The sequence below is a fragment of the Halichondria panicea genome, chromosome 5 (assembly GCF_963675165.1).
Source record: "Halichondria panicea chromosome 5, odHalPani1.1, whole genome shotgun sequence".
Lineage (NCBI taxonomy): Eukaryota > Metazoa > Porifera > Demospongiae > Suberitida > Halichondriidae > Halichondria > Halichondria panicea.
In genome coordinates, this window is record NC_087381.1 from 6,009,393 (window position 1) to 6,032,295 (window position 22,903).

Here is a 22,903-nt window from a genome sequence, read left to right on the forward strand (position 1 = left end):
AGCTAATGGTAACTGTTGTTATTTTGTTATTGTAATCTACTTTCGACATCCATTATCCATTATCCTTGTCAGCCAAACCAATAGGCTCATAACCATTACTCCAGGTTGTCAGTCTCTTTACACCTATAGATATTATGTTGATGTATCTATAAATTCCCTATTAAGGTTACGATGCAGTGTTTGTATAATTCAAGAGTTTATATTTGTATTATTTATGTGTCCATACTGTTGCATTGCATTGCACTGCAGCGCTTGCTAGCTATCAGTATGCTAACTAGACGGCAAAACTTTATCGCAAAAATCGTGTGGTCAGAGCTGATTTTAGTTGTCAAATAGCTATTAGAGAAAAAAATACTCACTATAATGCAGAACTAAACCAACAGCTTACGATATTCCTGAGGGTGGTTCAAAGAGTTCTTTCCTATCTATCTACAAACTGAAGCAAAATGGTCGGCTATTTTCTACTCTATATACACAAGCGCGAGCTAACTCGATGACTGTCAAGAATTGTTTCGAGTCGCCCTGCCCCTTTCAAATAAAAGAGCATGCATATAAAATGACGACTATAATTATACAGTCAATACAGCTTGATTTACGACTATAGGTATAATTACTGTGTGGGCGAACACTGCCTTACAGCAACACCATAGTCACATAATTAAATGGCAACAATTTTGCAATTTCAACACACTGCATAAACTGATTAGGCCCTGATCAATTATACTCAGAATAATTTTAGCATAATAGGTGATGAATGACAGAAGAATAATCATTACATTAAGTTTTGTATAACGACGTTTCATTCAGGAAGGTGGATCAATTCGAGTTATAAAGAGTTAGGGGGATAGGAAACGGAGTGGTGCATGTGATGATTTTACATTGAATCTGCAGTGGAGCCTCGAAAATATATACAATTAACAAAAAGACTACTTAACATAAGCATGAAGGAGGGCCTTGTTGTGGTAGATCCAGGAAATAAAAAAGGGGGGTTCGAGTTTTTGCATCATTCCCTACAGTTTGTCTAGTAGATGCTTAGCTTATCCTGTTCATCGTTTTTCCTGAAAGAACTAGGCAATAGAAGGATTTTGAAAAGTCATCAGCTAGCAGCATTATAGCCTATAGATATATAAGTTGATCAGTCATAATGTGTCACAGGGGCGTGGCAATTTACACTACTACGCAACAAAAAACACCATTTTGGACGAGAAGAGCCGCTCTAGCAAAGAAGAGACTGGTCTAGCTCCCTATAACCTTATGATTTTGTTTCCATTCACAAGAGTAGTATACTAGCTCCCCCCGTTATAGGGCAACCTTGAGAAATGTACGTGAAGAGCAGCTGTTGAGCATTCACTAATCTAGCAGCTACACAATCAATGTTGAGTATTACACCTCAAGGCATACTTTGGTAAGGATACAGGCAGCTCGCCCTAGCTCGGACCGGCCACTCGGTCTCATGCTATTAATTTCCATAGGCTCATAGGCTCATTCTAAGCGCTATTCCTTACCTTCACACGATGGAGACACATCCGACCATAGTCCAGTTCCTTCACACTCTAAAACCATCTGTCCAATCAAACGGAACCCAAAGTTGCAAGTGTACGTGGCCTCAGTACCCACGTTAAAATCAGGGATGAAGTCAGGCGAGTATTGAACCCTTCCATTGTCTATGGCTGGCAATGCACGACACAGAGCTGTGCGTGTGTGTTTTTGTAAAATACATGCACAATGAGATACGTATCGGAACTTACAAGTGATTCAAAGCACACTTTGCAATTATCAGGTGATAAAATAATTCTACACAATAATGGTAGACCGTACTGTTTTTCCAGAGCTAAATTGAATCTTACGTTCACACACAGGAGGCTGGCCAGACCATGTCATTGAGATTAAGCACGTTCGAGTTGCAATTCCGACCAGACGGAAACCAGGATCACAAGTGTATGTAGCCAATGTTCCGTCATCATAATCAGGAATAAAATCAGGAAAATATGTAATAGCAGCTCCGTTTGGAATAGGTTCTAGTGCTGGACATTGCGCTGTAAAGAATAATAATTATGTAAAACAGTCGTACACAAAATATTGGGCAACACGAGCTGATAACACACACACACACATATTGTATGCATGAACACCGATCGACTAGGCGCATCACAAACAGTAAGTTTGATTGCATACAACATACATGCCACGTACAACATGTATGTTCATACTCACAGACGCATAAAAATGAAAAGCATGCACATGCATGCAGATAAAAGTATTGGCACACACAAGCTAGTATATGCATGCACAATTCTACTTTTGACATGACATTAAATGAATTTTTACTGCATGATAATAGATAATTCGATATAACCTTAACGAATTTACGTACCTCGGCACACAGGAATCAGACCAGACCACCTCCCTCTGTCTAAACACGTTCGAGTCTCAGATCCGGCACCCAGAATGAAACCATCATTGCAGCTATGAGTAGCTACTGTACCCACATCAAAAGGAGCAATCGTATCAGGACCATATGTAATAGCTCCGTTGGGAATGGGTGCCGGTGCTGGACATTCCTCCTCTATAAAAGAGATGTATATATAGTGTATAATTAGGATGCACAATCATGCACATTGTACTGTGGTAAGAATATAGCTCCATATCTTAAATATTACGTACGTCGGCACACAAGAATGAGGCCTGACCATATCCCTCCAGCTAAACACGTTCGAGTCTCAGATCCGATCACCAGAATGAAACCATCATTACAGGTATGAGTAGCCACTGTATCCACATCAAAAGGAGCAATCGTATCAGGATCATATGTAATAGCTCCGTTTGGAATGGGTGCCAGTGCTGGACATTCCACCGCTGTAAAGGATATGCATTTTTGTATAGTATATAAAAATTGTCACGAGTTGATAACACACACACACATCGTTCAGTGTCAAAGAATATAGATGCATGAATAACGAGTCGATTGGCTATAGCACATCGCAAACAGTTGTTTTGATTGCACACAACTTAATTGCATGCATGTTCACGGCGGACTCATAAAATGCAAAGCATGCACATGCAGTGACAAAATATAATACTCTTGACACAGCTAAGTGCTAAATTTTTGATTTTGTGTCCCCAGAGCCTATAATTATAATTATCACAAACGAATCTTACGTTGGCACACAGGAGGCTGGCCAGCCCAAGTCATTGAGATTGAGCACGTTCGAGTTGCAATTCCGATCAGAAAGAAACCAAGATCACAGCTATATGTAGCCACAGTTCCGTCATTAAAATCAGGAATAAAATCAGGAAAATATGTGATAGCTCCATTTGGAAAGCTTGGCAGTTGTGGACATTGCGCTGTAAAGGAGTGTTAGTAGAATAATTGTACACAAAAGACATTCGTAATTTGTATGTATGAGCACCGATCTGCTAGCACATCACAAACAGTTGGTTTGATTACACACAGGTGTGTGCATGTTCACACTCACAGATGCATAAAATGCACAATCATGTATGCATATAAAAATACAACATATCTTGTGCACTTGGCACACAGCTAAATACATGCAATTCATAACTTTTGACATGGCATTAGTTGTAGCGCATGATTTACTGTAACGAATTACATACCTCGGCACACAGGAACCAGGCCAGACCACCTCCCTGTTTCTAAACATGTTCGAGTCTCAGATCCGGCACCCAGAATGAAACCATTATTACAGCTATGGGTAGCCACTGTATCCACATCAAAAGGAGCAATCGTATCAGGATCATATGTAATAGCTCCGTTTGGAATGGGTGCCAGTGCTGGACATTCAGGGTCTGTAAAGTTGGCAATTAATGTGCAAAAAACGAGTCGATAACTGTACCACTAGTGCCTCAAAATTAACCATAATTTCCCAGAGCTGCATGTGTACTTGAAATATTATATTAATAGTCACCTACCTATATACATGCGTGTCCAGTTATAATAATGAGAACTTTCACATTCATAAGCTATAATTGGTATCGAGTATGATTAATAGTGACACTGAGGACGCTGAAGTAAAAATAATGGAAGCTATTATTATAGTGCCAATCAAGTTATCACAAGGAAAGAGTTGCAAACCCAAACATGACTCTTACCTCTAGATTGATTATAAATATAAGATGCCAAAGATGCCAAAATACTGACAGTGAATTGTAACCTGGCTTACCCCCGCAGCTTGGTATAATTCCTGACCACACTCCATTCTCACAAGTCCTTCTTCGGTTTCCTACTAAAGTTCCAACATCACACTCGTACGTGGCAACTGTTCCGTATGGGTGACCGCCAATATCTGTGAAAAACTCAAAGTCATATGAGATGGAGCCACCAGAGAAAGCAGGTAGGTCAGGACAGGCACCTAAAGGGGTGGGCAATATAATTATACAGTATCCCACAATGCTTGTACATGCAGGTAACTAAAATTACTGATATACCAAGCAACTATATAAGCGTAACATCCAGGGATGTCTTTAAGCAACTACAACATAATTATAGTACAATCACGTATCATTTGCATGCATGCGTTTTTATGTTTCTAGCGTATCATATAGACCACTGTCCACATAACAAGTATACTGTGGCGGATCTAGGATTCTTGAAAGGGGGGTTGTTTCCAAGGCTCTGAGTAGGCCACGCCCAACTAGGCTCTGCAGGTCAAGGACTGTTAAATTTACCTAAAAAAAGGTCGTCACTTCTTCGAAACAGTGAGCATGCGCATTAACACACCGAATGTTTTCCTAAAAAAAAGGTCATCACTTTTCATAAGCAGTCTGCATGCACTACGCTGGAGAGTTTTTAGCCTTCATAGTCACTGAAACGGCACAGACAAAGCTTCGCAGGACTAACAAGGACTAATTAAAGGTAAGTGAGAAGTGCATGTGAAAGCTAGTAAGAAAGGAACAACTTGCTAACTAGTTGCTTTAGCCTCTCACTCACTTCTTTCTCAAAGGGGGATTCAATTGAACCCAAAGAACCCCCTCTGGATCCGCCACTGTTTTACATGGAGCTCTACATGCAAGCGATTACAAAAAAACTACAAATGTGCCTCAACGATAATAGCACGCTCACCTTGATCATCAATAATGGTTATAGTGTACCGAGTTCTGGGCAGGTAGCAGTTCTCTGTTGCAATACACTGCACCATCACCTCCACCACTTCCACTGGCTCTGGAATGTCATCATCCAAAATAGTGACTACGTATGGAACACGAGGTAACGTGTTGCCAGCTCTCCATCGCAGGTTGCCATTTCGATAACGCCCACCATTATTTCGTAATAGAGGAGCAGTATAATCAGAACCTGCATGCATGGAAGACATGTATTGTCTAATTATTATAGACAATAGCAATTAAGAATTTACTGCATAATAATGGTTGATGATTGCATAATAATGGTATAAACTCAACACCTGCTATGGCTGTGAGGGATTGAGTGGCAACAAATGCTCTACTACGCTCTGATCGATCACCACGGGTGATACTAAACATGAGATCAACCGTTCCAACAGTTTCCAGTACAACTTGATCCACTGCTCGAATCCAGGCAACTGCATAAAACAGAGAGAAATAATAATCATTAAAATTTCAAAATAATTTTTGAGCAACTTACGTCCAACTGGCTCCATTTCAAAGGGCAAAGGATAAGCAAATGAAGCTCTAAAAGAGAAGCCGTATGCAAATCCCCAGAATGCCCCATCTTCAATGTCGTCATAAGTAAGGTTGAAATTTCCTCGGCCTATGTTACTGGTAGCTCCATAAGCACATACCTGATCAGTACCATCCACTCGACAGTTGATGGCTTCATATTGGTCGGGAATACTAGTTTCTCCATTTATACGAAACCTCTGTTGATTTGCTTCAGTATTATTGAAGATGCGAGTGGGCAAAATATAGCTCAAATATCCGTTGAACTGAGTGGTCAAATCCTTGGCTGTAGTGAAGCTGTAGCTGTTCAAATAGGAGTTAGCTGCTGGTATGTAATATAGGGCAGGATCAAAATTTTCAGAGCGACCTAAAACCGGTTCAGCATCACGGCCGAGTGTATATCCAGCCATAGTAACGGGTTGAGAGGACGTAACACAACAATAGGTCTGAGCACTCTGAGGTGTTCGGCACTCAGCGTATTGTCCTGCACCCACTGTGGCTGTGTAAACACCATCTCCAGCGCTAACAAGTCCAACTCGATTATTCCCATCAGCTGAACTTGCTGCACACTCACAATTGATCGTTACTAGTGCTCCAGGAGATACTGAGCCAATTCTATACAGTTCACCGCTTCGTCTGACAGCAAAGGGAGCCGTAAAAAACAGGTCACCGTATGTTGGATGAGGTGGCAATTGTTCTACAAGATAGTCACAACTTCCATCATCAGTAGGAGTTCCACATTGATGCCCAGAAAATACAGCCAATGGCTTGTCAGAAGTGATGATAGAGCCTGTAAGATCGTCATTATTGCTATTCATCACAGTGTCAAAACGATTGAAAGCCCTCCCATATGTTGCTTCAACTCGAGCACTTGGGTTGCCAGAACTTGGTAGCACCCAAGTGGGATGGGTTTGGGTTTGGGAGGCTTGTACACTGACAGTAGTGTCATCTTTGCAAGGAGTAAAGAGAAATCGACTCTGAAACGACTCTCCACCAAATACATTAGATGAAAAGATAAAATACTTGTAACTTTTAGCACTTGGAAATTCGACGCAGTTAATAGCCATGTACGCATCAGTTGTTGTATTTTCATTATTGAGCACATATACAGTGAGTTCATCGTTTGCATTTTCTGCTGTTATAAAGAGTCCTTTTTGGCTGTCAGCTTCATCGTTATCTCCATTGTCTTGCACGGCTATGTCTCCTTGGCCATTCCTTCCTGCTGGCAGATTAATGAAAGTGAATTCTCCACGTACAGTCCTTTCCGTACGGGACCATAACCCAGATCCAGGAGAGGTCTCAGTGAATCCTGCTCCATTAACTCCCGGCCATCGTGTCTCTAGGGTGAAACTTGAGCTCTCCTGTTCAGTGGTGATGAAAAGACCGATCTGCTGTAATGTGGTTGCTGGTCCTTCATTCGCATTGTTCATGAAGGCCAAAGCAAATTTACTTCCTCTGGTTTTTGGAGCATTAGGATCTGTAAAAGATATTCATGCACTACTTTGAATTTCTGTAGCAGCTATTATAATTTTACCTGATATGATTCACTATAGATACAATGAAATGCATGCAAGACAATTGCACTTACTGACATCCAGGGTGGGGCCATCACTAGCTCCAAGTGCACTATGAAGAAGGACAGACAATAGGAACATGCAACACAATCTTTGTGACCTAGCCATAGTCAGATGAATGGCATCGATCTTTTTCTGGCTCACTATAGCTAGATCTATATATATACCTATGACATGGATCAACTACGTAGTTGACACAGCTAATGGCGCGGCGTTATTGCCATCTTTACTCGTCGTCAGCAAATGATAGCTAGGTACGTTGTCACTAGATCTTGATAATTATGTGTTGATAGATCAATATTCCATGAATTTGTGGTGGCTTGGGAACGTTACAAAATTTATTAATTCTTGATAATTACGTCTTCGCACGTACCCCTTCCAGTACAGAAAATTGGGTATTCAGGTATTTATGTCATGTAGTTCAATTGTTGGTTTTCTGTTTATTGTGCATGAGTACATGTCTTATACCAGTAAAGTTTTGTTATGTGTTCCCTGGATTGTTCGACAGCATGTATTACGGTTTCACTTTTAATTAGAAGTGTCTTATAACTTGACGATTGTATAGCTATATACCAACAATGAAAATTCGACACTGAAATTCCATACTGACAGAGTGTAAAAATCATGATTATCGCATTACTGAATAAGCGTATTATACTCTAGTCCTATTATTAAACAGCTCAGGGGCCAGGTGATGGCCGTTTAATATTAAAGAGGGGTTCCACCGTACAAGTAATTGCAATCCATATGCATTCTTTAGAAGTACAATTACATATACATGTATGTACATCATAACATTTCAGTGTTTCCATTATTAGCTACACCACGCATAATTATATCACTATAGATTAATAAGAGAACTCAATACATGGTTAGAATCATGTGAAATCCTCATGCGGGAATCTCATTCACACAGTCATGTGACAGCATATTCATGGAAAAACAAACAACAGAACGCCAACAAAAACAAAAACAAAAGTTATTTTCTGTCCACAGAAGACTCCACATGATAAATATTTGGTACAGATTCATTAGTTTGCAAGTGTTGTTCACTGTCTCTATGTGTAGTGTCGTTAGTTTGTTGACCGTCTTCGTATGGTTTCCTAGCAACAAGGAATGCACAATTATATGTCATCTGCATCATGGAGTGGGAGTTTTGTATGTACGTTGATGGCTTCTTAGTCTCCTCATTCTGTGAGTGTGGAGGGGGGGGGGGGGGGGGGGTGAATGATGTCATCATGTATAGCATGCATGGAATAATAGTATAGTTAAACACTACAATACTGCCACTATCACATTTAGAACACCATCATTCACTATGAAACTATACAAAACTACACTTGCATTAAAAGTCTAGGGTGGAGCCCCTAAATGTGGACTCCCAGAAATAAAGACACCTCCTAAAAAAAGCACTGATAGAAGCACTTATATATAGATCAAGCCCACACGTATAAACAAACGACACTGTACAAGGTCCCAATAGTGTACACATAAGTTTTAGAGTTCCACTGTAACTCATAATCTGAAATACTTTTAGTAATCTGTACACACTGTTTCTCACAATAATTTCAAAGCCGATGTGTTGTGTAGCTACTTTCCTGAGGTCAGCCCAGCTCAGCTCAATAGACCTCTCTCCCGGAGTGTCCGCATAGTGGTAGAGGAGGGGGCCTGTGTGGGTGGGGCGGTGGGTGTGGTTAGGGAGTGAGATACTGAGAGTGGTGGGTGTGCTAGCTGTAATAATGAATGCAAGGAAATAACAGTCAATTATAGTGTTAAACTTAAAAACTTACACATACATTAATACAGGAACACTTAGCAAGTACCGTATACATTGAATTTTGTTTTCGAGACATTCTCTTAGTCGTTAGTACTTAGGCAAATTTGGCGAGCGTTTTATTATGGCGATCAGGCTAATTGCCTCTGCAATAACCGTGTCAATAAGTATAGGCGTAATTATGCCTCGAATCTGCCCACGCTCAACCTTATTGCAGAGGCAATAATAATAATTATGTGACGCGTGTCGTACCTCCTCTGGTCTCAAATAATGGGAGTACAAAACTATTTATACAAGCTCTGGACTTCTGAATACACACAGTGTATGTACATGTATGCATAGTAAGTTGCTACTGACTGACCAAAGTTGATCCATAGTCCACCGGGTTTAAGAATGTGGTAAATCCTCTCCAGGTACTCGATGACGTTGTGAGCCGTGTCAATAAAGAAGCAACACACCACCGCGTCCCACTCATCTGTAAAGGGCGTGTCTTCTGTAATAGATTCTCTCCAATTCAACTTCTGATTATCAACAGCAAACAAACAATCAAACCAAACGACTACTATAACCCGTGGGTGCCCACGCACCTCGGGTTAACAACTACATTGTATATACTAGCATTCTCAGAAATGGATCGTTTCCACCTCGATCGCAGAAAGCTTATCTCTACAAGGCAACCTTTACTGACAACTCGACAATACTTTACATGCACTGACATTTACCTCTAGACACAAATAACCACTTCTTCTGGCCTAGTTTACTACATGTACATGTTAGGCTATACTGTAAAAAATGAAGTGCGGTGGGCAAACTAAAACGGTCACACATAGCACGCTTTTTCAAAAATGTGTGGTACATGTATATGCAACCATTTTAGTGTGCCCACTGCACTTCATATTTTACAGTGTATAAGAAATCAAGCAGTGTGCGTGTTTCAAGACACTTATTGGGAATTACATGTACAACATTCTGTGCAGATCCCTGGCACATGAATTTATTATACCTGGATTAGTGTAGACCATTAGGAAGTCACCAGCTGCCATCGAGAATAGTCCGAGTTTAGGGAGGTCACAGGGGTCAACATCTGGGACCCTCACAGAAGTCAGCTGATCGTCACATGACCAGCAGTTGGAGAACTGGTGGATCCACGGGTGAATCACATGAGCACCAACACCAGACGACCTGTGAAGACATTGGGGGGGGGGTATCACAACCTCAAATATCAACTACAGTAAAATATTTAGCGAAAAACAGTTTATGTAACAAAACACCCCTCAACAAAGCCACTTCAGTATATTGTAATGGACAAAATGTGTTTCTAAAGGATAACAAACTACAGGAGGGACCAACATGCAGTCTGATATATTCACATATACGGTATATTTCAATATAATTATTGCTATGTACTTAGAGATCCTCACTGGTTGAGAATGAAGTTAGAACCCAGTAACATGAACATGCTGAACTCGTTTCCCTGACACGCGTAGCCACGTTTAGCCAACTCATACGCTAGCCGTCCCAGTCCACATCCCGGTACCAGAATGGAAACCTCACTCGGATCACTGTATGGAATCAAACCAAAGCATTACACTCATACCTTCAAACACAAACACACACACTGTAATCTATGTAATGTAATGCTGTAGGCTAAATTGTTATGAACAGTAGCATTATATACTGTATAATAATGATTATACAATTAATACCCCAAAATGTTAATACCCCAAAATGTAACAGGAACTCCAACGACCAACAGAATACATATGAAAATAGACGTTTCAAACTCGAGTTACAAGCAATTAATATTAGCTACAATACTATTTCAGACAAGTTGATTGAAACTATATTTCCCACTTAAAGCTGATACTATTATATTAACTCAAGTTATACAGTTTAGAGCCTCAAAGTTTGAGCAACATTTACAATTAATTATTCCTCTCGCACCATTTATTGAGTGGGAAGTATCTGAGCACCTCCTCAATGAGAGGACGGTAACACTGGTCCCTCTCGGCAGCACCTTCCGAGCTCCAGTCTCGATAAAATTGCTTCACTGTCGTTAAGACCTTGGAAATCTCAAACAGTACAGGGGGTGGGCTACAATGGGGAGTGGTCTGGGGGTCCTGCGTGGGGGGTAGGTGTAATATAGAATACACAATTAATTCACTGTAACCACATAGAGTTTGTTTTGGTCAAAGCAATTTTCCATTTAATGGATGTTACTAATCAAAGTTTGAGAATTAATGCCACTCGTTTTGTACAAACTTACACTTTTAGAAAGCGGTGAGTTCTCAAACATCCCTACTGATGATTTGACAACGGCCTCCACAAAACGCTGGTTGACAAGAGCTGCTGCCCGTAAGTTGCTGAGATGCTGAGGTACTTGACTGAGCATGGCTTGGTGGGTAGGAGGGAGGGACGAGTAGTTCTCTTCCACTCGATGTAGACGAGCATTGAGGTGTACTCTGTAGAATGGGACTCTTGATTAAGGATTGGAGATAGGAATACGACCACAACCTGATTCCGTATTAATCGTTCTAATCATAATTATAAATTATGAAATAGATAGCACCAACAAATTAATAGACTACCTGTACTACCTAGTACCTGTAGTGAAGGAATGTATTGACTACTTTATGGAAGTGCTCTTGTTCTTGTCTCAGCTCCTCACTTCCTTCATTGCCTCCGCTGAGAGACTCCCTACTCAGGCTACTGGTAGCCATGTCCATACAGCATCTTTTGTCAATAAATAATTGTCTCTAACTCCACGTGGGTGACAATGCAGCCCCACCTTCTCACTGTCACAGTCTATAGCCTCCTTCCCAGGCCGATCCGTCTCCAATTGAACGATAAGTTTGGCCTCGAGACCAAAACTGGGTACAGAGTATTTTGGAGCCGTATTTTGCGGGTGAAAAACCTTTGCGAATGAGCAGAAAATTTGACCATTTGCGATCTAACTATTGTGTTCTGGCAAGGATCGTGTGTATTTACTAGTAAACTCAGGATTTTATTGTGATCAACCCTCGCAAAATTCCCAAATGTTTGATGCTCGCAAAACATTCTAGTAATACGGAATGCACTAGCTCATTTTTAGCCTCATTGAACCTTCATAATTATGCTCTGATATTAGTGGTACATTAAGTAGTGGGATTAACAGCATTATCCAATGAACAAGCTGAGCCAAAAGAGTTGTGCATACACGTAGATCTGATCAGTCAATGCCACAGGGTCGTAGTCAGCAGCCAGTTACTACTTCATCGACGCTCATAATTTGGGTTTAAGAAGCTGATAGGCGGGTTTCGCATGGTTTTTTCTTTTCAATTTTCTCCAGTATACCTGGGTGTGACCGTGACTAGATGGGCATGGCCCGCCTTCAAAATTTTGGACTTAATTATCAGTGCTCTCGCCAGATTTCTTGCATCTATATATACACTTTTTGGTGTTTCCCATAGCAACTTTTCACATTGGTTTTGTGGTACTTGCATGCTTTTTTGGTGTCAGATTGTTGAATATAGAGGGGAGTTAGTGGGCAGCATATTTTCGGCAATTGTCGTACAATTTGTTCCAGCAGTAATTAGCTCTGTTCCATTTCGCTTCTATATATCCATCGAGCTGCTCGCTTTTGAACATTAACCACTAACTTGTTATCGCTACCTTGTAATTTACACCTTTTGTTGATGTGACCAGCCTTGCGGACCACCCTCGACCCTCGTAGAAGGAACGCTAAGCGATCGCCTTCCCTCTAGTCTCGAGACTCGTGTGAGTCAGTCTGGTAAGGGTCATCTTATAATTATAGTTATTAATAATTATGTTGTTGGGTTAATGATCTTAACCCAACCAAGAGAGGAACTTAACTGGTGTGTCTTACATTATAACCACATGCTGTGGAATCTAAATTTGCAATGATTTGTCGATCATCATGCGCATGATTACTGAATGATGGCCTTTCCTACCTTCGGTTTAGATTTTATCACTGCATTGACATTATTGCTAACGCGCCTCGTATCTCAAGTGGTTGCGGTTACAAATAGCATATGCAATAGGGATCAGTATTTGTGACGTAGGTATGGAAGAATGCTTCCTGTGGGAGTTGCTAATGAACTCTTGACCCAACAATTGTTAAATAATTTTATTATTGAATTTTCATAATCATTGAGATAAAACAAAAATGTGTTCAGTTAATAAAACAGTTTGCAGTGCTCTTGCACACTAGAGAGATAGTCCTCCTCCAGTGTGACAGCCAGCACCGTCGCGAGTATGTGGCATTGCATCGCTGGCCCCCTGCCCATCCGCCCATGGGACCATCTGGGATATCTGTAGCAAATGTAGTCTCAAGCTATTTACATATAACCACCTACCGTACATTGAGACTATCCCAGACCAGGTGAATAGAAGATTCTGTTAAATCCAGGTAGTTAGAATTTACTATCCATTGGAACTTCTCAGGAGTAGTTACGTCTACAGGGACAAAGCAAAGCATGCATGTGTGTATATATGTAGTACTATATAGGCACACCCATAGCTCAAATGAAGGTGTGACCAGGTGGGTGTGGCCTTGAATTAGAGGCATGGTCACATACGAATTGTAGGTGTGGTCTGACCACTCCTCCTCCTGATCAGAATTTTTTTTTTCTTCTTTTATTTTCTTCTTTCATGATTAATAATTATGACAACGAAAAAAGAAATGAAAATATAAAGGGGCCCCCAATAATGAGTTTATGATTGATAATTATGTTGAATTATGACTGATCAGATGTAGTTCAGTGTAGTAGCTGTGGGCAGAAGGGCTAGAATAACACACATCCACTATTGTATGCATGGGGCAATCAGTAATTTTGCAACTCTTATAATACACTAAATCATAGCTAAATACATAGCTATACAGGGGGAGGAGCTTGAAATCTTGGGCTTCACGAGAGAAGACATATTGAGGTACATTTCACATGCTTTCACTGAGGAGGATAAAACAGAGTTCTTAGAATACCTCCGCTCCCACCCTCAGCTGGAGTCCATCATGCACATCCCACTCAATGCTGCCTTTGTTGTTCAGATCTACAAGCAATTTCGTCGTTCTCAGCAAGCTATATATCCCTAGCATGTTGACCCAGCTCTATACAGCTCTTGTTGAGGGTCTCTTGCTCCGCTATATCAAATTAAATCCCAATTTGACGCATTTTCACATTGTGTATCTTAGTAGCTTGCCAGAACCTCATTTTCATCAGCTTTGCCTACTAGCTTTCATGAGCTTCACCAAGTTGACTGTTCAAGTCACATTCACCAATTCAGAAGCAACTGAACTCTCCATAAATAGTTGTACCACTGTATCCCACAGCTTCCTCCATTTCACAATCCAGGAGTTCCTAGGCTTACCACCTCTCTAAACAGCCGTACACCAGGTACAGGAGTTGTTTTTAGAAGTTCACAGCAAAGATTCACAATTTTCAATGCTTATCACATTTCTGGTTGGATTGAACAGCAGTGTTCTACATTGTCTTAAACTACCGGAGTCCGAAGTTCAAGATCTGTCCACGTTTCACTTGCACTTGTTGTATGAAACACAATCCTCCAAGGATGTATGCAGGTTCTTAGGGAATAAGACCGTGAATTTTTCTCCTGCCCTAATAAGTACATCACTTGACCTACATGCATTATCATATTGTCTTTGCTCCAGTGATTGTCGTTGGTCTCTGAAAATCAGTCTGCGAAACTTCTCATCACTCTTTTGCACTACAGATGGGTCTTACAAAGGGGCACGTTAGACGACTGGTATTCAATGACGTCTCTATGCAAAACCTTCAATTTTTCTTTTCTCTTTCCAAGCGTTTGTTTTTAGGTCTGTATGAGCTTGACATTTTGGCATGTGAACCGGTTAACGCAGTGGTTCTAGATATTTTAAGTGACGGCCGGTTATCACAATTGAAGCAACTTTCTTTTGTTGGCAAATCTTTATACGAATCTTATAATTTAACATCTATATGTTTGAAAGTCTATTTGCATCTCACCCCAAGCTTGTTTTCATAGGTTTCAGGAAAACTATAGTATCTTATCCTTGGAAATGTTAGGATTATGCAAATATGTGAGTTTACACTCTCAGTCTAGCTCATCTGAACTAACATTGGATTTTACACGAAACCGTATTGACAACGAATCTCTTAAATTGTTGATTAGCACTGTTGCCTTTTCAAAGATTCTTACCCATTTGGATATTTCTCTCAACTTTCTCTCACTAGATTTATTAGAAATGTTTTCTGTTGCGATTTCTGCTAATTTATCTTTGAAAACATTATAGGAATGAAGAGATGTTTAATTACCAGTGAAGGAGCTGAATTACTATCCAATGGGTTGGAGAAGAATCAAACCCTCATTGGATTGGATCTTCGCCGAAATGGTATCAATGTTAATGGAGCTGCTGCTTTGGCTTCAATGCTTACTGTGAACACTTCGTTAAAAACACTTTACCTTTCACACAACAAACAAATTGGTCATGTTGGAGCTCTAAGACTGATTAGTGCACTACAAGATGACAACAAGACTCTTGCAACACTTAGCCTCTCTGCAGAATGTGAACCAATTGAATACGGATCGATCTTGATGGATGATATACGAAATAGTGGTCGCGTAGAATTTGTAGAGAAACCAACTTCAGTATCTAACTCAATAGCGCATAAATTTACATCAACAGACATATGGCCTTATGCATAGTCGTTATATATGCAGTGAACTTATTACATTGCTGTGATCTAGTGGATATATAATTATATATTAACCTTGTGAATGGGTTGTCACAATGAATAGACACACGTATCACTGTTGTATAATCATACAACACTGTTACTATTTTGACTATGCATGTCTTAATTGCTATACTTTTTTCTCATACTCTGTTATTAGCAGTGGGTGCATGTGTGTGCAAATGGGATGAGCACTCGTCAGTGTTCTTGTTATTTGTATTGCTAATGTTATACATCTAATTTTCCACACAGGAAATTCTGTTCGTATTGTCCTCCTCCTTCCGGCCCATGTAGTCACACTCAGTTTGCTATGACCTTGTGTAGGTTGAATTTGTTCAATGGGATCTTTTTCAAGACTAAAGATATCTCTGTCGTGAATTCATTGTCGGATGGACAAATATTTTCGTCACATTTTTGCTTATAATAGCTGGACCATGCAGTTATTAAGGTTCTGTTATGCTCTTGCAGTATAATAATTATACTCAACAATGAAGTCAACATGATCTTAATTGGGCATTCTCAGCACATTTCTAGCTTTTGTGAGTCTATATACCAGCTCTGTAGGAACTTAGATTCTCAAAAATTGTTGAGTGCATGTCTTAAAGTATTTCACATTTGTATCACCTTGTTTGCTTTTATTTCGACCTCATATATAGGCTATTTTTTGGCTTTCTCCATCGAAACTTGACGCTGTTACTATTTATTAATTTTGTTGACAAAAAAAGACGTATTATAATAGTGTATCGCTTTACTGCAGTACTCTTGGTTTAAGCACAGTTTAGAGAATCCTTGTACGCCACTGCATGTTTGCTCTTAGACTAATAAATACTCGCGTTTGCTGTGTCCAGCAGTGCTTGCCTCAAACCCAGGCCGGCCTGGTTCATAGACTCGCAAGCCACTCCCTTTTCTCTGATTGGACGGGGGCGGGAGAAAAGGGACTGGTGACTCTGGGACACATTTTGTGTCTCTACCAGAATTTGGGTAGAGATTATTCATTGATTTTTCCACGTGATCCAAAAATTGCGTGAGGTTAAGTAGAATTGCGTAGCCTGCAAAAGTGATCGCGGGCTTCTTAGCTACAGTTTAAGAATGGATGCTAGTGCTAGAAAAGAGAAGATGATGGAGTAATAACATCATCAGGCATTCAGCTAGGATATAGTCATCTAAGACACCAGCAGAGATTAGCTTGTTTTAGTTTTACGTGATGAGAACTGGCAGCCGAAAGTCATTGGTTGCCTAAAGCTTTTAATAACCTGTACAATACAAGACAGATACTGGCAGACGGCAGCAGTTGAATTGAGAGTAGTCAGACTTGTACAAGCTGTCTTAAATCGCTGCCACTCCTCGGTTCAAAGAAGGACTGCCAAGATTTCTACGTTCATCAGCTGTTCCATGCTAATCCACAAGTTGTGGCACAACAGACACTGGTACAAGGATCTATAAAATCAAAAGGCTGGCTAGATAGATCTGTATACTTGTCTTCTGTGTGTCTTTAGCTTTTGACACATCAGAATAAATTGGATAATTTGCATGTGACATTAATATTTAATAGCATTCCTGATTTACACAAGCTGTAGCCCAGAGTCACCAGTCCCTTTTCTCCCGCCCCCGTCCAATCAGAGAAAAGGGAGTGGCTTGCGAGTCTACCTGGTTCAAGGCAACCAGCAGTGCATGCACAATTGTAGTGTGTATAGCCTCGATCCCAGGCCGAGTTTTCGCTTTTATAACGGTTAGGCGAACAACTGGGCCTGGTACTAGTTGTCTGCGCATGCGTCAATCGTTCGTCAGATTCTGACGAATGGATATTCTCGTTCACTTTCGTGACATTTATATTCGTGTACTATCGTGTACTAGAAGTCAGTTCCCGTTTTATCATTAATTGGAATGGCTCTTAGCTGAAGCTTCTCTCTTCTCTGAAGCTTATTCTGAAGACTGAACAACAAGGGAAGAGGTATAAAGCTTTGTCAAGCTTGTTAAGGTCAGATATTTTTGTGTGGGCCCTATGGCCGGCTATGCTATCAAGTCTTGTTCATGTTTGGCAAGAATGTAGGTAGACTATAGTTTCATCATTAATATGGTGGATCAAGTGAAGAGTGTGAGCTAGAGAACTTGGTGCTGCCATCATCAGCTCGTCGACAATGACACTATAACCGAGAAATTTAATATGTATAGATCTACACGTATTTAAAATGTCTACTTCTCTGTACAGGAGCAATGGCTAATATCCAGCTATCCCAACAGTGCTCCTCTTGGCTATACTAACGGACGAGACTGGACAGTTTGAGGTAAGGGTTTAACCGTCTTTGGTTTCTTTTAATATTGTCCTATACTCACAGACACAGGACTGGAGTATGACCTGCTCATTCGAGCGTTGCTGGGTAGCTCAGAGACATCAAGAGAATCTACGTTTTCTCAAGCAATGAGTTACGAGTTGGGGCCTAGAATCAGAGAAGTCCAGCAGCCTGCTAAATCTTTTTGAAACGTAATTTGAAGGCATTCAATCATCCTGAAGTTGCCCTGGGTCACTGTAATTGTGCTGCAGCACAACTGGCAACTCCCCAGGCCTTTGTGAAGCAGCTCCCTATGTGCATCTTTTGTGTACTCACTCTGTGCATTTTCTGTGTACAAATTTCCATTATTGATTTATTAAATATTTTTGCCGACCACAAATATACAATGAAAATTTGACGCATGCGCAGACAACTAGTACCAGGCCCAGTTGTTCGCCTAACCGTTATAAAAGCGAAAACTCGGCCTGGGATCGAGGCTATAGTGTGTAAAGAACGCTGGACGGTTATCGGGATCTTCCTGTAACGTGTGAGTAGATCTAGTGGCCGGTGCCTGAGATATGTAATAATATTAATGTACCACTCAGCATTGTCATGGGAAATAGAAGTCATGCATGCCTGATCTCTGTGCATCAATGATGCTGAATAGATATCAATTACAGCTGTGCATATACCCAGACACGAACAAGTTGGTATAGCTTAGAAGTTAAGAAATTCCCATGGCTAGTATTCTGCAGATAGTTGTTCTACAAATCATCGTAAGCAGGTCTTTATGCAATGGACAACCATGTACTGGGATGAGTTGTCCGGACGGATTGTCGCTAGTGCCAATAACTAACTTTAGTGATTCAGAGAGATGGACCTTCGACAGTAACGATACTTTACAAATGGTGTGCTATAACGAGAGGGGGGAGCCCCAAAGCTGTCAGCCTGATGATATGGAGCTCTTTCAAACTTTGCTAGCAGTGGTGTGCAGTCTGTCAATTGTCGGTGATGGTTTTGTAATATTGTCATTATGTATATTTCGAACCATTCGTAAATCTTTTCATGTGCTATTAATTAACGTGTGCCTGGCCAATTGTGGATTCGATCTAACAGTGGTAATATTGGGATCTTTGGAGCACACAAAAGAGCTGTGCTACAGTGTAGCAGTGTTGCTACATTTTTTCCTGCTGTCACAATTCATGCTCATGTCAGTCACAATGTTCGATACGGTTTATTGTTTCAATAATGCTCGTAAACTGAAGAAAGAGTCTCTGAACTGTCGACAAGGACGAGTTCCTACACTACTAGTGTTTGGTTGGGGAGTGCCATTATTGATCGTAACAGCAGCTCTAATTGTGGACAATACAACCGAATGGGTAGGATATGCGCGTGATCCTAGCACCTGTTGGATCGATCAGCCAATATCAGAGGTTATATTTATCGACATTCCATTTTCGATTTCCATAATTTTCAACGTCATTATGTTCACTGTTCTTGTTGCTCTTGTGATCAGATTAAAAGCTTTTTGTGGCAACAAGAAGTACCCTAGCAAGCAAACAGATGTACCATACACAAGATTCGTCATTACTGTTTTCTGTACCAGTGGAATAACGTGGATTTGTGCTATTTTTAAATACGCTTTCACAAACACTTGGTTTACAAGGACTGTTGTTTTGCTAAACAGCTCTCAGGGAGTAGCAATTTGTGTTGTATTCCTTTTTAGACTGGAAATAGTTCAAAAGTATCGAAATTTGATCTCCCATTGTCGAACAGAGCAGACTAGTACATAATTATAACTATACCATTGACAGACCTCAAAGCGTATGCAAGTTCATAATTATGATCACACATGATACGATGAGTTAATCATGCAGTTAGTTGTTTCCTATATATACCTCCTGTGTTGTGTTTATACCGTACAGTAAATTACACATGGTTATTACATATTTATTGTCTGTACTTTGTACTTTAGTATGGTGACCTGCTTCTTGCAGGCCTATATTTTAGGTGCTCCCTATACTCCACTGTAGGAAAATGGGGCCACGTACTGCCTCCCCCCCCCCCCCGATATTTTAGGTGTTAATTCTTAGTCCACATACAATATACCTTTTGATCATTAGTGCTACTAAACACAGAGGGATCAATATTATCATGAGTCACACCAGCTAGATCCTGCATGTATGTACATCAGTGACGTAGGAAAGGGGGAGCTCCAGGGGCTGGAGCCCGCCCCATCTTTCTAAGTAGAGATGACTTATCAAGCTGCTCTATATGTAGATAGCCGTACTTTTTTCCATTCAAAAAACTATAGCCCCCCCCCATTAAGCAATTGCTTCCTACGCCATTGTACATGATGAGCACAGTGAAAGTAAATGAATACGAGGATTATGTCAGCTTAACTCACTTACTAATTCCACACACTTTTTGGCTGTATTTTAACAGGGCAACTTGTTTTTGAAGCAGGTTGACAACTTATCTTCTCAACTATAATTGGCCATGAGTCACACCACATATTTTATAAAGCCCTTTTCATTGCAATTGTTATTGTACATGATGACATAAAAAGAATAGGTACAGTAGGTAAACAGATACTGTAACAGTACTGACTTGTTATTTTACTAAAAGTTGTGGTTGTGAGAAACCGTTTAAAGCTTGCATTTTCAACGTAAAGTTATGATAGAGATAATTAATATTAAGCAAACATAAGCGTATTATATAGAGAGTGACGTAATACACACCATGAGATGAGGGGCATTATTGGTAGCAGCTATACTAGTTGTAATTATGACCTCATGTGATGTCATGCTGCATATTTTTCTACCAATTTCGTTAATCACACACACATGCGCACATAGCAAGAGAGAAACCATGGTAACAAATAATTGTACTATTACGTAGTGTTGCTCAAACTACTATCACTTTAATTATAACAGTGCTATTATTGCTTACGCTCTGAAGAATGTCTATCAAGTCCCTGGTTGATTATCTACATAACAATTATATAAAGGTGATAAAATCCTTATCTAGCTGTATGAACTGAGGCACATCCCTAGCCTCGGTCACAGGCCGATTTTTCTTTAATAGAACGAAGTTTAGCGTTCAATTGGAGACAGATCGGCCTGGGATCGAGGCTAGTGCTGGGGAGTGCTAATACTCACTCCCCAGCACTAGCCTCGATCCCAGGCCGAGTTTTATAACGGTTAGGCAACTAGTCCTGGTGATGACAGTAGTTGTCTGTGCATGCGTCAGTCGTTCGTCAGATTCTGACAAATGGATATTCTTGTTCACTTTCGTGACATTTATATTCGTGTACTATCGTGTACTAGAAGTCAGTTCCCGTTTTATCATTACGATTGGAATGGCTCTTAGCTGAAGCTTCTCTCTTCTCTGAAGCTTATTCTGAAGACTGAACAACAAGGGAAGAGGTATAAAGCTTTGTCAAGCTTGTTAAGGTCAGATATTTTTGTGTGGGCCCTATGGCTATGCTATCAAGTCTTGTTCATGTTTGGCAAGATCTACCGGTAGGTAGACTATAGTTTCATCATTAATATGGTGGATCAAGTGAAGAGTGTGAGCTAGAGAACTTGGTACTGCCATCATCAGCTCGTCAACAATGACACTATAACCTGTTTAATACGAGAAATTTAATATGTATAGATCTACACGTATTTAGAATGTCTACTTCTCTGTACAGGAGCAATGACTAATATCCAGCTATCCCAACAGTGCTCCTCTTGGCTATACTAACGGACAGACTGGACAGTTTGAGGTAAGGGTTTAACCGTCTTTGGTTTCTTTTAATATTGTCCTATACTCACAGGACTGGAGTATGACCTGCTCATTCGAGCGTTGCTGGGTAGCTCAGAGACATCAACATCAAGAGAATCTACGTTTTCTCAAGCAAAATTTAACTGAGTTACGAGTTGGGGCCTAGAATCAGAGAAGTCCAGCAGCCTGCTAAATCTTTTTGAAACGTAATTTGAAGGCATTCAATCATCCTGAAGTTGCCCTGGGTCACTGTAATTGTGCTGCAGCACAACTGGCAACTCCCCAGGCCTTTGTGAAGCAGCTCCCTATGTGCATCTTTTGTGTACTCACTCTGTGCATTTTCTGTGTACAAATTTCTATTATTGATTTATTAAATATTTTTGCCGACCACAAATATACAATGAAAATTTGACACATGCACAGACAACTAGTACCTAGTAGAATCTAACGAACGATTGACGCATGCACAGACAACTAGTGCCAGGCCTAGTTGTTTGCCTAACCGTTATAAAAGCGAAAACTCGGCCTGGGATCGAGGCTACCCCAGCACATGACATTTGGAAGGATCGGCTATTTTGACACTAGAGTAAAGTGGCTATCATTGAAATGGGTACATGTACTTGCATGATCCACAAATACTTTGCAGGTGCGTTTAGAACACAATCTGCTTGGTGCTTTCCGTCCCGATATCTGTCATTCAACGTTTAGATCAGTTGTTGGTCGCATGTGCAGTTATTTAGTGTGTTGTCTTTAAATGCGTTCTACGATACAGATGAATACCATCTCGGTATAGCGTTGAGAATTTGCTTAGGTCAACACCACTCAATTTAAAGGGAGAGCCAGAAACATTCTCTCTGCCCGCTTCCAGACTCACCAAATGGACGCTAAACACATTCTGTGGTCTGGTGTCCTAGGATACCACCAGAAGTTGAATTACAACTAAGAGGTGTGGAATTGCATTACCTGGCAGGTCAATGATACACTCTAGGTGAAGAAGTGCCTCAGCTCGTCAGCCGTTGAGTTTATGACAAAACTGATGTTAAAAGGAATGGAAGGAATCGCATACTCCGCCTATTTTATACTCACTTGACAAATCATATTATATTAGCTGAATCTAGAAGCATAAAG

General features: G+C 40.5%; 2 protein-coding genes and 3 long non-coding RNA genes across 5 annotated transcripts; 2 read left to right on the top strand and 3 right to left on the bottom strand.

Annotated features, from left to right (window-relative positions):
- Positions 1-52: 52 nt before the first annotated feature.
- On the bottom strand, positions 53-7,340 carry LOC135336405 (uncharacterized). The gene is made up of 12 exons (XM_064532167.1): positions 7,247-7,340; positions 5,624-7,135; positions 5,424-5,561; positions 5,084-5,314; positions 4,185-4,373; positions 3,619-3,810; positions 3,160-3,345; positions 2,665-2,856; positions 2,375-2,566; positions 1,848-2,036; positions 1,506-1,691; positions 53-123 (listed from the first exon to the last, which is right to left on the bottom strand). Exons 1-12 carry the CDS (start codon positions 7,338-7,340, stop codon positions 53-55), a joined length of 3,372 nt encoding a protein of 1,123 aa, XP_064388237.1.
- An 808-nt stretch (positions 7,341-8,148) lies between these two features.
- Positions 8,149-11,805, bottom strand: LOC135336014 (carnosine N-methyltransferase-like). The gene is made up of 8 exons (XM_064531777.1): positions 11,611-11,805; positions 11,273-11,468; positions 10,951-11,126; positions 10,428-10,568; positions 10,010-10,188; positions 9,368-9,481; positions 8,794-8,900; positions 8,149-8,424 (listed from the first exon to the last, which is right to left on the bottom strand). The coding sequence occupies exons 1-8, from the start codon at positions 11,730-11,732 to the stop codon at positions 8,212-8,214; spliced, it is 1,248 nt and encodes a 415-aa protein (XP_064387847.1). The 5' UTR covers positions 11,733-11,805; the 3' UTR covers positions 8,149-8,211.
- A 1,358-nt stretch (positions 11,806-13,163) lies between these two features.
- On the bottom strand, positions 13,164-13,782 carry LOC135336152 (uncharacterized). Its single transcript, XR_010394768.1, has 3 exons — positions 13,520-13,782; positions 13,362-13,461; positions 13,164-13,317 (listed from the first exon to the last, which is right to left on the bottom strand). It is a non-coding gene; the product is annotated as an uncharacterized LOC135336152 (long non-coding RNA).
- Positions 13,783-17,425: 3,643 nt separating this feature from the next.
- On the top strand, positions 17,426-18,404 carry LOC135336098 (uncharacterized). The gene is made up of 2 exons (XR_010394692.1): positions 17,426-18,019; positions 18,071-18,404. It is a non-coding gene; the product is annotated as an uncharacterized LOC135336098 (long non-coding RNA).
- Positions 18,405-21,268: 2,864 nt separating this feature from the next.
- On the top strand, positions 21,269-22,152 carry LOC135336155 (uncharacterized). The gene is made up of 3 exons (XR_010394772.1): positions 21,269-21,459; positions 21,702-21,776; positions 21,828-22,152. It is a non-coding gene; the product is annotated as an uncharacterized LOC135336155 (long non-coding RNA).
- The last annotated feature ends 751 nt before the right edge of the window (positions 22,153-22,903 follow it).